The following is a 16,321-nucleotide window of genomic DNA, read 5'->3' on the forward strand; positions in this document are numbered from 1 at the left end:
AGTGCAATGAACTTCCCAAAATAGTTCAAAATTAAATAGTAAAAATATAAGATCAGCATCATCATACAAAGCTATAATTAAACCAGTAGAAAACAGCTGAAAGACATGAAACATGAACACTGGCTAAAAAGTTCATTTAAAAGGCCTGGGTAAGATTTAAATCTCATTTGTTACTGAAAAATGTCTCCAAAATTAGTGCAGAGATTATTTCATCAGTGAATAATTGTTAGATGTTGCCAGAGTTCAGATTAAGAGCTTCTGAATGTGGTGACTCGCACAAAGGTCTTAAAAGAGAACCATGTTTTCATGATCTGCTTAATAGTAAGTCAGTTCTTACTTTGCTGTTTTTAATACAGAGATAACTATATGTGTTGGAAGAGAAATTTTAATCAAATTGATCACAGAAAAAAGAAAAAGTACAGATATATATCATTTCATACACTATTTTCTATCTTATTCTTCTCCTTATTGCACGTCTGCCATTGCTAAAGCAGAACAGATGTGTTTCAGGTCATTATTCCCAAACTGGTGTCCTTCAAGGCTATGGAAATGTTAAGCACCTCTGAATAGAACTAAATAGGAAAAGACAGTTTTCAAAGGATTTCATTAGAAGAAACTTCCATATTTTTTTCCCTTTTGGGTAACTTCAGGCAATACTTTCTTTCAAGAGGGACTGTGCAATTTTCAATTATTATTATTAATATCTGAAGAACACCTTGAAATCTGAAAATGTTAGTCCTATATGAAGGAACGTCTAACAGACCTCAGGAACATGGAGGTAGAACACTGATTCAGGAAAAAGGCAAGCATGTGAAAGAGACTCAAACTCATTCTGCTTTAATTACACAAGGTATCAGTTGTTCTGAAGAAATGCTTTGCTAGGCTTTAAACATTACTTCATCCTATTTGCAATAAGAAGCATTCCAAAAATATAAGTAATCCTGAATTTGCAGCCTTTAAAAACTGAGGGAGCACAGATTACCCAACTTTGGCTCTAAACCTAATATTTCACACCTGTTCGCCTTTCAAAAGACCAGCATTTTTAATTCTTTATAAAGTCCATGGTGCATCCATTAAACATAATGCTTTTATCTGTCTGGCCAGGTTCCTGCAGTTTTCTTGGCAAGATATTCAGAAGTGGTTTGCTGTTGCTTTCTTTCTAAGGCTGAGAAAGAGTGACAGGCTCAAAGTCACTCACCTGGCTTTATGCATGAGATTGGATCAGAATTCACAATCTCCCAATTTGTGCCTTAATGCCTTTAACTACTACACCAAACTGATTCCCTGAAGTCTAGCTAACAAAAACATCATTCATAAGAGTTTAATCTGTTTATATAATATTGATTCTATCCATCCCAAATTGTATTTCTAACTGATTAGATCCGTTACATATAACAAAATAAGTTTTAACTATGATTAAACTGTTATTCTTTTCAGTGAAATAATGGAGAAGCCAATTAGAGAGCGAGTCTCAATCCAACTAAAGTGTGATGTACATTATGAACTGATGACAATAAGTTTGGAACCCAATAAACTTACAAAGACATATTTCCTAATTAATATATATGAAGTGGATCTCATTGTTCATAAGTTTGCATCAACTCTTAAAGATGGGAAGGGTTACTTACCAAAGGTATAGGAAAATGTGTAGCATACTGCAAATGTCGAAGAAGGTGGTAATTTGATGGAAAAATCAGCTCCCTTACTTTTTCTTTCTTTGTAGACTTTTCATTATTTACTGAAGGTCTTCTGTCTTGTACTGGTATTGAATTCAGATTTTCACAAGACTCCCCAGGCATTGGAGAAAAGATCTAGACCATTTAAAATATTTGATATTATAAACAGAAATGTCCTCCTGATTTATAGCATGGTTATTTTTTAAAAAAAAGAAAGAAAAAACAAGAAATAAAACAAAGTTATCTATGATTTATTTTGAATATAATGGAAGTATCTTCAAATATGCAATAATGAAATTATAGATGCTGATGAGGAGGTTGGAATAGCATTCAATACCAGCAATATAACAGTTACTATTCTAGCAAACTTTCTACACTCCATGAAAGCAGCGACAATTTTACTGAACAATTTCCTATTCCAGCTCCCAGCCTTTATGTTGTAGTAATAAGAAAATGGGGCAAATGCAAAGCTTTTGAGTAAAAAGAAATAAAAATAGGGTAACCATTTCTTATGCCAAAGAAACCTGCCTATTTACAGGTAGCTTTCGACTTACAACTATTTGTTGGGTGACCATTTAAAATTACAACAGCACTAAAAAATGTGACTTATGACAATTTTTCACATTTACGACTGTTGCATTAACCCCATGGTAACATGATCAAATTTCAGATGCTTGGCAACTAAGACTGTCCCACCCATGCCAGTACAGCAGGCATGCTGCGGGCCCTGTCAGCCCATTTGTCCCAGCCAGCAGGATTCAGGAGAAGGCCTTCTCTGCTGTTGCACCTGGAAAATCTTCCCCCCCCCATGTTAGGTTGGCCCCAACCCTCCTGATTGTTCATTACGGCCTGGCTTTGCCAGTTGGCTTGGGGCTCCAATGGGGTAGCATCACAGTGATGGTTGTCAATTAATAACATATCCTACCTCTTTCCCCCTCCCTCGACATATGTAACTGGATCATTGTGTTTGAGAGTATTAATTTATTTATTTTAATATAAATACATATTTTTATATTTCATGATTATAAGCTGCCCAAATTTACCTTATGGTAAGATGGGCGACCTATATATTAATTAATTTTACCCCATCCGGAAGTGTTTTATAGGCTATAAATCACACTTCCCAAGGCCACCATAACTTTGAATGGATCATTAAAGGACCAGTTCTAAGTCGAGGACTATCTGATATTTATAAGTTTTCAGTTAACATTCAGTTCCTTCACTGCAATTCACAAGTGAAACAATAACATTTGCAATCATTTTACTGCAGGATTTCTATTAAATCATACCACTGTACTAATTAACTTAGTACCATCAGTTAGCAGTAGCTCTCTGGGATTTTAGCAAGAGGACAATCTGACATTTTGATTTTTTTTTAACTTCAAATAAGCAGCAGTATCAATTAACATGCCCAATAAAAGAGTTTCTTTAAAAATGCCTTTTTCACCTCTTCCCTATGCTATTGATATAAAGATTGAAAATAGCCTATCACACAATAAGGTGAAGAACCTATAACTCAGGCTAACACTGAGGTAAATGCTTACAGTAAATTTTATATAAATTTTGGAGGGAAGTATTAACATTTTTCAGAAACATCTAAAACTAATAGTTTCTATTTTAGCAAGAAAACAATTACAGTATGTGTTTGTACAATACTGTACATCAAAGAAATGTAAAACATATTTATTTTTCTTATTTTTTTGATATGGGAAATATTTGGCTTTGTTGTGAGGCCACTGATGACTGATTATTCAAAAATACCTCATTTCTAAACATCACACCGTGCTCAAACATCCTCTTGGGGAACTTGAGCCTCTACATACTGCGTGTTCAAACATCCTCTTGGGGACCTTGAGCCTCTACATACTGAAATTTGGTTCAGATGAAGTGGCTATCCATGTTACACTAATAAATACCAACATTGCCAGGTCTATGAAATTATTTGAATTTCAGGATTTTCAACAACAACAACAAAAACCAATATGAAGTTATGCTTGAAGGTGTGCATGACGCAGTAACCACAATGGTATTTTGAACATTAGTGGAAATAGATGAGGAAGCCTGAAAACCTAATATGATACTGTTTCACAGAATAAAAGTAGATTTCTGCTAGACAAGTTGAGGTATGTGAAAATGTACAGTAGATAATCAGAGCATATTCCATGATGTCATGTAGCAAAGGGAATAATGAATAAATATATAGTTTGTGGGTTTAAAATAAGGAGTGAAACCTACTGGAAATTCCGAACCAAAGTCTGTCTTAAAGTCATTCTTGTCTACATCATCAAAAATATTAGTGGTTCCTGAGTCAATATACATTTGTTCCATAAGACTATGTTCCTAATTGTCACCAAAGAGACAAAAAACAAAAATGTGAGTCAGAGTGTAGTGAAAACCCTTTGGACTCGTCACAAATTATATGAATTCAATTATAACTTAAATTACTGATTATATGCAGTAAGAATGAATACTTTATAATAATCAATACACATTACAATCAAGATAGGTTATATTTGGAATTGTGCTTAAAATAATAAAATTAACAAGCTTGAGTAGACTGTGCTCAGAAGATCAGTCTGTAGATTTGTTTACAATGAATGAATAATCTCTCAGGAAATGTGTCGTTCTGCTATGGGATCAGGTACTTCAGTGAAGAGGAAGAAAAAGTGTAGCAAACAATTTCGGTTGCTCTAGAGGATTAAAATTTCTCTAAGGCAGCATAAATTACAATGTATTTAAAAGCTGGAAAGAAATATTCTTGTAGTTTCAAACAATAAGCAGTATTAAATATATGTTTGTAAGTTTCCTCTCCCACAGTTGGGTAGTGAAATATCTGCAAGAAAACCACCAAGTTCAGAGAGCACCAAGAATCCCATAGACATTATTGATTTTACCAAATGCCTCAAAGAGGGAAACAAGACCCTCTATACTTAAAACAAAAAGTTCTCCAAAATTTGCTTGCAAATTCTAAGTACATCCTTTTTCCTGTGTTGGTGTCCCCACATAGGAATAATAGACTTGCACTAACTATAGTGAGCTTTCAAAGGTGTGTTTCTCAGGACTTTGGAAAGTTGCTGTTGCCTGGTATGTGTTGGCACAATGATTCTATAACATTTATTATTACTTCTTTAATTTTTTAATATTGTATTTTTATTGTGGCTACATTGTTGTGTTAGTTTTTATTATTGTAAATCATCAAGAGTTGTACATTTTTGGAAGTATTTGAATGAGACAAATCCATTTATATTTTTTTCAAAATTAACTATTTCTATTGGGTTTTTTTTTTTATAAATACCATTTGATGTAGAAGAGCCAGACAAGTAGCATTTTATTTCATTTCATCCAGTAGCAGCCATGGAAGCCCAAAGATTACGGCAAATTACAAATTATCTTTTAAACTTATTGTTTCAGGTTTCTTCTAATATTATATATCAATTCAGAGGTCAAATAATCCAATCTTATACATAAAGTATTTATTAAATTTATATGCTGCCCATCTCCATGATAAGGCAACAATGGACTCCTTACCTCAAGTTTCACATCATGTTCCTTAGAATAGTGCTCATCCATGTTTTCCCCAGCTGGTGAACGTGCTCTAGAAGTTGCAGTGACAGATAAATCTCCACGTGATATTAAAGTGCACATGTAAGCATCATGTGAGAAAACATCATGCCGTATAAATTCACCAAAAAGCAGCACTAGGTTCACAAATTCACTTTTTTCATGTTCACTGTGTGGATCAGCTAACAATAGATAAAGGATTGAATTTTGTTAATTTTCCAATAAATCCAAGCAGGTACAAAAAGTAATACAGTTGTTGGGGAAAATGTTAAATGTACTTAATCCTAATCTGGAACAGATATAATTTGATACTTACGTAAGGAGGGGGCTTGAGTATCTAAAAACCTAAGGAGAACATTCTGGAAAACAGGGAGACTAGATCCAGCAAATGATGCTGAAGAAATGGACTCCTTTTCATCTATGATTTCAATTTCACCACATCTCTATAAAAGTATATAAAATAAAATAATAGATTTTTAGTATCATAACTATAAAAATTACTTTCATCCCCTTCACTTTTTGTTTCCTGTACATTTAGTTAGTTACCATTTTTAACTTGCATTAATACTTGCTTTTGACTGTCTTTTACATAATCAGCCATATATCTATGGAAATTCTCAGTCATCCAGGTCATGGTTGTCCCAAAGGTGCTTTTTCAAAGGCAACTGGACTTTGTTTCTCCTTGAAGATGTTTTGCTTCTCATCCATGGCCTCTTTGATCCCTCTTTCAAACCAAAAGAGGTTTGAACCAAAAGAGGTTTGAAAGAGGGTCAAAGGGGCCATCTACATTAAGACTGAACAGCCCTCTCTCAACCCAGAGAGAGGAATACAACAACACTTATCTCCTGTTTACAACAGAGTCCTTTCAGGAACTTTCAAGAAAGTTCCACAACCATTTGCACTATTTGGGTGATCCTGAGAGCACAGATAAACCTCCATATGGCCTCAATGACTCTCAGAATGAGTGCTAATGACCAGATGACTGCGAGGAATATAAATCCTTCCATTCTCCACCATTTAGTCAGAAGTGAAGAAGCTTCTTGGATGAGAAGTGAAACATCTTCAAAGAAAAACAAAATCCAGTTTCCTTTGAAAAGGCATGCTTTTTTTTTTGACAGTTTGTTTGACCAGAAGTAAACCTCTCCCTCCATTTCTGGAGGGCAGGTATAATAATTAATATCACTACAGGGATGCAATATAGTGAATAGGTATCAGATTTCTAGTTTTTCAGGTTACACTATCCAGTTAATAATTCTAGCAATGTATTGTATCACAGTGTGGTCTAGCCATCTATGGTATTGATGGTATTATTATTGTTCATCACAGAGTCAGTCAGATGTTTAGACTGGATTTGGTATTTTTATCCACTGACTGAGTCTTTCCCCAATGACTTAGGGTAAGCAGATATTGTTTGATGGTGTTAAAGATATTGTCAGGGATGTAAGCTATTACTAGTAAATCTATTTCTATTTGCATGTCTTTTTATTATGTCGTTTTCTCCAGTTATTTCTTTTCTATTCTGCTGTGTCCAGATACTGCCATGTTCATTATCCAGACATTTTTTACTTTTCTTTGAACAAATGTTAAACCTGGATTGTTATGTGGCAGATGCTTGACTGTTTAAATTCTAAAGTTACAGAGCACTTTAGCTTTTTCATTTTCTCTTGCTTTGTTTTTATGGTCCCACCAGTTCTTGCTTGCAGCAAATGGTATTTCTTGCAGATCTTCCAAAGCACCGTACTTTGTCATGCTATTTTTGCAGTCAATCTATGCCAGTGTTTCTCAACCTTGACCATTTTAAGGCATGTGGACTTCAACTCCCAGAATTCCACAGCCAGCATTGCTGGCTGTGGAATTCTGGGAGTTGAAGTCCACATGCCTTAAAATGGTCAAGGTTGAGAAACACTGATCTATGCAATCCTCCAGCAGCAGTGAACTGATCTAACCACTATTTCCTCAGCTTCTTTGCAGATATGGCATTTGTTGTCTATGGCTATCTTCTCTGGCTTTGTATTCATTTATTCTTAAGGCTTGATCTTGTGAGCCAGAATTAGCTCCTCTTTTTCTTCTATTTTTTCTGTTCTTAGCCATTGCCAAATCTTGTTTTAACATTTTGCTTTGCTATGTCTATTCTATTCTTCATTTGGTCTTGCTTGTAGATCAGTCTGGTTTCTCTAGTACTCAGTAAGCCTTCATGATATACTAGCTTCACTGCATCTTCTACAATGTTCTCCAGATATTCTTCTATACCCCTTTTCCTTCAACTGCCTGGTATACTTACAACATTCCATGCCCATCTATTTTCCTTGGTAAGTAGAATATGTCAACAAAGGCATGATTCATTGACATCATTTTCTGGTCTTCCTATCCAGGGCTTTTAGTTCTACTTGAGCCCAGTTCACTATTCCAACTATGTGTCTGATGAGCAGAATTGCCCAGGTGTTAATTGCATTAACTGTATTTATTCCACTGAGTTTGGACTTTTAGATCTTCTTCATACTTATGATATAGTCACTTTTAACCTTTTCCTTGACTTCAGTGTGCTTAATTATTATTATTAATTAGTGAGCTTATAAATTTGTTAATTTTATTTTCTATTGTGGACATTTTAAAATATGATAAATACTGCTGCTTATTCTTTCATGTGCTGTAAACTGCCAGGGATCAGTTAACTGCAGTAGGTATACATTCAACAAATAAATAAATATATAGTATATGGTCTTCAACACTGGAACATCTTTTATAATCTTTCTGTAAATAGCCACAAGCACCGATAGGACTCTAGGTTACATACAAATATTATCTACAGAGAAGAAAATAATTAATGCATGCCTCTATGAATTAAAAATACTATTATGGCTGCTGCTGAATTACATGAATAAAAGGGGACTATTGCATCTATCCGCTATGTTTAAATACCTTTTTTACATGATGTGGTAAAAGATATTTAACCATAGCCTGAAAAATAATTCCAGCAGTTTTAAAGTGGCAGTTTAGTACTTTCTTTAAGTTATACAACTTTGATTATGTACCATCTGTAAATTCAAAGTGAACTATAGGAAGTCCAATATGTAAATGCTTTTTCTTTGTTTTGTCCCAAAAATGTGGGAAGCATGCTAAAGCTTCCTTAGAATTGTCCAAAAGATTCTCTGTAGACAGATTTGCACTGCAAATCAGGAACATCATGCTTGGTCTCTAAAAGATGGAGCAAATTTTCCTCTAGAAATGAAGACTAGCAGATAACTTACTTCTGCCTCAATTTCAGTTTGCCTCTTCTCCAATAGTTTAGCTACAGCCATTGCCCGGTGCTTACCAGATCTTTTACTACTCACAGCCCATTCACAAAGCAATGTTATAACAGCTTCATCATTAGGTGCAACCTATTAAATCATAAAAGCAAATGTGTTATTCATTTGAATGTTAGAACTTTTTATAGAATATAATATTAGAATATTTTATTAGTGTTTATACTTTTATTAAGACTCATAAATCATGTTTTATTTCGGTTTGTTTGAGATTTGTTGGTCTTCTTATTCTTCACTATTGATAGCCTTGGAGACAGCTTGCCCAGGGAAGTGAGATAAGGTATACTTTCCAAGAACAGCTTCTCCTTAATTAGTGCATTCTCAGAAAATTTAAGAGGGAAGGAAAGAAAGAAAGAAAGAAAGAAAGAAAGAAAGAAAGAAAGAAAGAAAGAAAGAAAGAAAGGAGGGAAGGAAGGAGGGAGGGAGGGAGGGAGGGAGGGAGGAAGGAAGGAAGGAAGGAAGAAGGAAGGAAGGAAGGAAGGAAGAAGGAAGGAAGGAAGGAATTAGGTAACTGGGTAAGGGGATGGTGGTATTGTAAAGGAGTCTTGATTGGAAATGAGAGATCCCACCCCCTCAGCCTATAGTATGGGGAATTTGCAGGATTCAGTATTCTTTCCACTTCTTTCCTGTTTAAGGTCTATCTGAAGCTGCTGGATGAGATAATCTGTCACCACGGGGTGAGAAACCATCAGTGTACTGATGATATTCAGCTTTACATCTCCATCCCTAGTGAGCTTAAGTGATGCTGATGATGTCCTTTTTCAGTGCCTGGAGACTTTGTGGATCTGGAGGGGTAACAGCCTTCAACTGAGTGAACTAAAACTTTTCTTAATAATTTCTTTTCAATATTCCATTAGGTTGAAAAAAATAAAAAGGAGGAATAGGAAAACGGGAGTACTTTTTCTGATCCAAGATAGAATTGTGAATTATTTTTAAAATATAGCAAAGAATGTAATAACAGCAAGGGAATGCTTTAAGAACTGAGTTTCATTAGCTGTTCTTTTTAAACTAAATTTTTACTTTTAAAAGCCTTCAAGTATTTTTAATTAATATTTTAATTTATGTCTAGCTTTCAAAATTTCTAAATAGTTTCTCCAATTCTATTCCATTGTTTCCATATTTTTGTTTTCAAATTTTGTATATTTTATCTTGCATGGGGGGGTTGTACATAAAAATCACAAAACTATTACAAAGTAAATGTTGCACATCATCCACAAAAATTACAAAACAACATTCACATTTGATTAAAAATAAACAGCAGAACATGAGAGCCAGGTTGGTGTAATGATTAAGGCATCAGACTGGAAACCGAGAGACCATGAATTTTGGTCCCATTTTAGGCAAAAAACCAGCTGGATGACTTTGGGCCAGTCACTTTCTCTCAGCCCTAGGAAGGAGGCAATGTCAAATATCTTCTGAAAAATCTTGCTAAGAAAACTACAAGTATTTGCTCAGGTATAATTCCTGAAAAGAATGATACAGCATGAGTGTTTGTGTGTGTATGTGTGTGTAAAGAACACTAAGATAGATAGATAGATAGATAGATAGATAGATAGATAGATAGATAGATAGATAGATAGATAGATAGATTCATCCTAGTGTTTATCACATATTATAAGAATTATAGAAATGTGCAACTTCTATAATTAGTCTTCTGACATATATATCTGGAACATTAAGTCAATGATTTAAAGTTACCAAATATAAATACTAAATATATATTGCAAAATGGATAGCTTGGGGCTTCCACCCACCAGCATTCCTTCTCTGGATCTCAGAACTTCCAAGGATGGCTGAGGTCAAAAAAATTATTTTTTTGAAGTTGGGGAAAATTAAAGAGGGAAAATGGCCATCACAAGTCCTGCAGATGCACTAATGTACCCATTACACACCTGAAACTGAAACTCTTGCAAAACAGACGTTGGCCTGTTTTGTAGAAGGAAAGGAAGAACAGCTAAGAACATCCTGTTCTTCCTCTTCTTTACCATATGTATAACAATTAGCCCCAAGATAGTGAAATGGAGAAGCCACAGCTGCTCACCATCTCCAATTCCTAGTATGATAGGAATTGACCACTTTCCTAGTATGCTTTTTTTCTCATAGAACACCCAGAACAGAGTTCCAGCACCTTTTTTGGATGGAACCTTGTAGGGTAGGCAAGGCAGGTTGTATGACGTGTGTGAGTTCCGGCACCTTTTTTTTTTTTTTTGAAAAAAGTACTGATGGGAATTGACCACTTTCAACAGAGGCCATCTCAGGCCTCTGGTCATGAGTAACAAATAGAAGGATGCCATAAGAGAAGGACAGAATTGAAACAGAAATAAGATGGAGAGAAGTGACAGATGCCAGGAAACCATAATCTCAAGGAAGAAAGCAATGGCTAAAGAATACAACAAGCTGAGATTGATTATGTGCCTAGCAATCACATAGATTTTTTTTCCCCATGACGATCTGTCCCTAATCTTGTTTGTCAGGTCTTCCAACAATGTATCCATTGTCATGGTAACTGAATTCATCCACCTTTTTCTTTTCATCTTTTCCCAGCACTAACTTAGAGTCTTCTCCACAAAGTTAAGTCTTCACATAATATGTCTGAAGAAGAAAAAATTTAACCTGATCATTTGTGCCTCAAGTGAAGACTCTGGGTTGATTTGTTTGATTATTCATTTGTCCAGTTTCTTGGCTGTCTATTGTATTCTCATGAGTCTTCTCCAACAATGAGGTTCAAAAATGTTTTATTTGTTTATTTATTAAATTTGTTTGCAGCCCACTTTGCTGCATACATATATATATATGTATTGCATAATTTTGCATACATATACATCTTACTGCACATTTCTCGCTGCATGAGTGATATATAGATGTCTGTGTCCCACCCCTTGACAAGCTATATATTTTGCTGGGAATAGCCCCACCAGGTATTAGAAGGAGTATGGCACAACACATGGAATACGAAAAGGTGTTACATGATCTGGCACACTCATTATTTGACCAAGTATCCACTACAAAAAGATTGAAATCAAGAAGGTTTCAGACTGCCCCAATCTTTGAAGCCATACTTTCCATCCCTGATATATTTTGTATCTAACTCTTAATAATGTTATCCTTCACTGGATTGATTACATGTCCTTCCAGTGTCTAGTGCTATTTCAAAAAGAATTTTAAACAAGCCCTGTTTACTTTTGGCTCTTATACTGATGCAATTTTCAGACTGACACAACTCTGATTTGGAACTGCAGATTAAAGCAAACATTTCAAAGGTTTAAAGATGTAAGCAGAATAAGAGCACAAAGTCCTCATATCTAACACACAAAATACAAATTCATAGTACAATGAATTCAGAATAAATTCAACTGTAAAAGTGAAGACATGTTTTTAAAAAGTTTATTTCATAAATGCCTTAAGTATTTAAATATATATTTATCACAGACCTTTTTTCCAGCTATATCTACAATCCCAAATGTGAAATAAATTATATTGGCAAAAGAGATGGTTAGAATAAATAAATGTATATAAATAGACATATTGTGGTACTACTGAGTAAAAACTAATAATGACATAGTTAGAGGAAATAGAAAATATTTGCTTCTAGTTTCAGAGAAGCACAGTTGTTCCTATGAACACCTGGAAACAAGATCATGCAAAATAATTTTATATACAGACCAAAGCCAGACACTGAGTTAATACCATAAAAGAATAACAACACCCAATTACCAGCATTGAAGTTCTGCTCATCTTTCAGAATTTATGATTTTCAGAGACTTATCCAAAAGCATACAGAGTATAGAGCTCAATTAGAAATAGCAACAATTTATTGAAACAGAATAATCTTCAGGTAATGATTCTATTTAACCTTTTCTGAGTTGTCTATATTGTCTATCATATGAAAGGTGATTTTGATTAGGAACAGAACACAATGACTAAAACCAAGGAGAAGTCCAGGAAGTAGGAATAAAACTTTCTGCTAGGAAAAGCAGATTAAGGACTGTAGGCAGAGTATATAACTAAATTTACAACTAAAAGTGTCTTGGTTTATGAAGAACAAAACTAATGTTCTGCATATTCCGACATATTTTGGGCACTACCAGCATTGTGACTACAAATAGTATGAAGATTCATGCCATTTCCTTCCTTAGGCTACTCTACAGCAGATGAGCTATATAAAATGAACTGTAAAAAGTCTGGATATCTATAGTCTCATGCTTATTTATCTTCCTGCTTTAGGTCAAAAATATTGACCTTAAAACCTCAGAATCTCTATGAACCACAAGTCTGTTATTCCATCTTTTATTTATCTACCATGCTCCAGATTCTGCTTAATCTATACAATACTTTCTTGCAACTTAAATTCAAGGATTCTAACAGTGATTATTACAAAATTAAGTACCCGAGCTTAATATATTATTAAATAGATATGGAATAATTTTTAAACAAACAATTGGTTGATTGATTATATGCCAACAATTTGTTGTCAATTCTAAGCAACTACATAGATTTTCACCATGACAATCTATCCCTAACCTGATCTTTCAATGCAGAAGCAGCACAGGGTATCCCATAGTCCTTGTTCCTAAGTGACGTTCCAGTCTAACAGCACTGACCAAAGAGGTAAGGAAGATGCTGTTAGGCAAAATTCAAGGCACAGCATTTTAAGAAGCAGTAAACTCTTCATTAGGAAAGCATGGCTGGATTCTGTAAAAATTCCTTGCTTGTTTAACAGAGATCCAGAAAACTGGGTGGGGGGGTGGACAGTAGCACAAATAAAGCAAAAATAAGAAAAACCAGCTTGTTCTGCCTCACAAAAGCTAAACATTGTTAAGCAACTCAGAATAACAACAGTGACTTTCTGCAACCAATGTGTAAATGTTTACATGAACTAAATTATATTTTCTATTTAAAAACGAATGTGTGATAATGTTTGAACGCTTACCAATAGTTTAATACAAGTAGTCAGAAATTTGTAGAATATCATTTTTAAAACTGTATTGATGACTGAAATTATGTTACATATCATTTTAGCCCAGATTTCAAGAACTTTAATGGAAGACTAGTATGGTTACCTTTTGATGCAATTCTTTTATGCATGGAAGATTTTAAATACCTTTTATGGCAATGTTTATGAAATTGAAAAAAGACAAGCTGATGGCTCAATGATGCTTAAAGCAAGAAAGCCTATTCAACTTCCCAATTCTATAGAATCATAGCAAAAAGTGAAATTAGCTTAAGCTATTGGAACACGGGCATTTAATATCTGAAAGTCTGCTTGCTAAAGGTTCCTTCCTGTGGGATGGTAAATGCATCCTACATTAAAAAGATCTTGGCTCTTAACATGTAGTAAACTCTTCAAGTAAACTAAATATGTGTTGCTGGTTCTTAGTAAGATATGTGTTACCAATTTCCTTGCTCTTTTTTAATGCTATGAAAATTGACAAAAACAGAAGAAAAACCCAAAGGTCAAACCAAGCATCAAAGAGTAAATTTTAAAAGCTGCAGCTTCATATCTTACAATAATCCTCAGTATTATTTTTTGCTTCACAGCTCTGCAATCTCTCCTTTGCTACTCAGTTTTTACAACAGGAAATCAACTGAAAATTCTAGTAATTTTAATGTTTAGTTTAGTCAAAATTTCTCATACAATTCAGCAAAATCAACTAATAGGATTCTCCTTGCTTTTTCTGAATTTTCCCAAAACTTCATTCTGTTCTGCATATTTGTAATGCTATCTTCTGATTTGCAGACAACTTTCTAATTTGCCATTTAGAGTTTGCTAAAAAATATTCTGTTGTAAAATGACTGCAATGCTTTTATTAAGCAAAGCATATCTTCTTCCTATGCCAACCAAATTTTATCAGCAAACCGCCTCCTATGACAGGAAGAGGTTAAGACTGCTATTGAGGCCTTTTTCTGAAGTATCACCCAACCACAGATCCACTAAAGCAAAAAACACTTTGGAGCTGAAAAATACATTAGTACATCAATAAACTGACAACTTCATCTGTTAAACCAGCAATACTAACCTAGTGTAGATTCGCCATAGCTGATAGTAGTGCATGATAAAATAAGGCAGGAGCTGCAGCCATATTTGACCAAATTCTGACTAAAAAGATATGAAAACACAAGTTCTTATGTAAGAACTAAGGTATATAATAAAAGTCAGTAGAGGATTTAGAAAAAATAAGAATTGCTAGATTAGCTGATGATCAGATAGCCAAAAAAGTCAACACCAATTTGTTATGAACAAATTTTGCCAAATCAACTTTGTCTCATGTTTGGATGAAATAATTTCTTTACCAGACTGCAAGGAAGTTTTATACATAGTATAGCTTGATTTCAATAAAACATGTGATCCAGTATTTCAGCATGTGTGGCCTGGATGGGATAAAATTAAATGGATGCTTAACTAGTTTAAAAAAGAATACTCATTAATATTCCAATACAATTGGATAGAGATCAAGATTCAAAGACATATTCTCTTTTGTTTGAAAGTTCAGGACATAGAATAATGGGTCTAATCTACCAATTGTATGTCATAAAAAAACTTTCTAATATTAAGAACAATTCAACAATGGAAACAATTATACAAAATAGTGGATTTGATGTAATTAAGTATGGATGCTAGACAGCAATCTGTCTAGGATGCTTTAATTTGGATCTTTGCACTGAACAGGAGATAAGACTCAATAGTCTAAATGAGAGGTCTCCATATCTGGCAACATTAAGACTTGTGGACTTCAACTCCTAGGAAACTATGGTATCAGGGATAGAACCTGCAAATGAATTTCAGTGGGCAAACAATGGCACATATAATTTGGTCTGCTGAATATTTTCTCTATCTGCACATCTATTTGTTTGATCTATATTAATGGACTGTATATTTTTCATTTAATTTCATTTGTGGTTCTTATGAATATGACTGTACAGTAATGGAAAGAGAATAAGTAGACCATCATTATTCCTTATTCAGTTAGCCCTTTTCTTATTAGGAAAATGGTTAATGAAGATCCTCTAATTATCTTTTAGCACAGCTCTTGTGGAATAAGATTTAGGGCAGGCATCCTTCCCAACTGTTTTCCTGGTAGCCTATGCTTTCTTATTCATTTCCAAAAGAGTGAGAGTCCAGTTTTTCACTTCAAATGGGCAAAAACAAAGGGTGGATTTATTTTTAAGAACATGTTTCATTTTGACTCAATGTCTATGTTAGCCTTTCTAAAAATTTCAGCTACTGACAACAAGATGTATGACGTGAACCTTTCTTCCAACTCAGCTTGTTTAGGAGGGTTATATTAGTCTTCTGGCTGAGGCTGAGGCATGCTTAATGTATACATTAATGCTCCTTGCATGAACTGATATCACATATCATGAATAATGAAAGTTAGAGAGAAACTGCAGCAGGCCAGTAGAAAATAAGCAAACTAAGCAAGTAGGCAAATGTTTCTGATCAGCTCCTTTCTCAACAACAAAAGATAGCACTAAGAACTGATTTTTCAAAATAAATTGTTTTTGTGTAGGCAGTAGATAGAATTGTCTGTGAAAGCAGACTTTTAGTACGATGGATATCTTCTCCACAAAGTGAGATGAAAAGTAACATCAAAGAGTAAGTATTAAAGAGCAGAGTTCAAGAGAACACAAAACATGGCTTTGAGTAACTAAATGAAACTGTGATGTTGACAGAATCGAACCTTTTGCTATCCATGGATAATTTAGTGCTAAATAAGATATTTTTATTAAGGACTTTACTGGAAAACTTTCAAGGCTTGTTCTGATAAATAGTCAGCAGGC

General features: G+C 34.3%; 1 protein-coding gene across 7 annotated transcripts in view; it reads right to left on the reverse strand.

Moving 5' to 3' along the window:
• The window catches only part of MED12L (mediator complex subunit 12L), a 167,569-nt gene that overhangs the window by 120,639 nt on the left and 30,609 nt on the right, over window positions 1-16,321 (reverse strand). For 4 of the 7 annotated variants that reach the window (XM_039357963.1, XM_039357961.1, XM_039357960.1 and 1 more), the window contains exons 11-15: window positions 8,486-8,617; window positions 5,554-5,680; window positions 5,205-5,419; window positions 3,912-4,016; window positions 1,629-1,811 (exon numbers count right to left, since the gene is read on the reverse strand). In XM_039357963.1, coding sequence (XP_039213897.1) covers window positions 1,629-1,811; window positions 3,912-4,016; window positions 5,205-5,419; window positions 5,554-5,680; window positions 8,486-8,617 — 762 coding nt within the window. The remainder of the gene's footprint in view (window positions 1-1,628; window positions 1,812-3,911; window positions 4,017-5,204; window positions 5,420-5,553; window positions 5,681-8,485; window positions 8,618-16,321) is intronic. The other 3 variants (XM_039357964.1, XM_039357966.1, XM_039357965.1) reach the window with 1 other exon arrangement.

The sequence above is a fragment of the Crotalus tigris genome, unplaced genomic scaffold, assembly GCF_016545835.1.
Source record: "Crotalus tigris isolate CLP2741 ecotype Arizona unplaced genomic scaffold, ASM1654583v1 scf7180000018970.2248101, whole genome shotgun sequence".
NCBI classification, from domain to species: domain Eukaryota; kingdom Metazoa; phylum Chordata; class Lepidosauria; order Squamata; family Viperidae; genus Crotalus; species Crotalus tigris.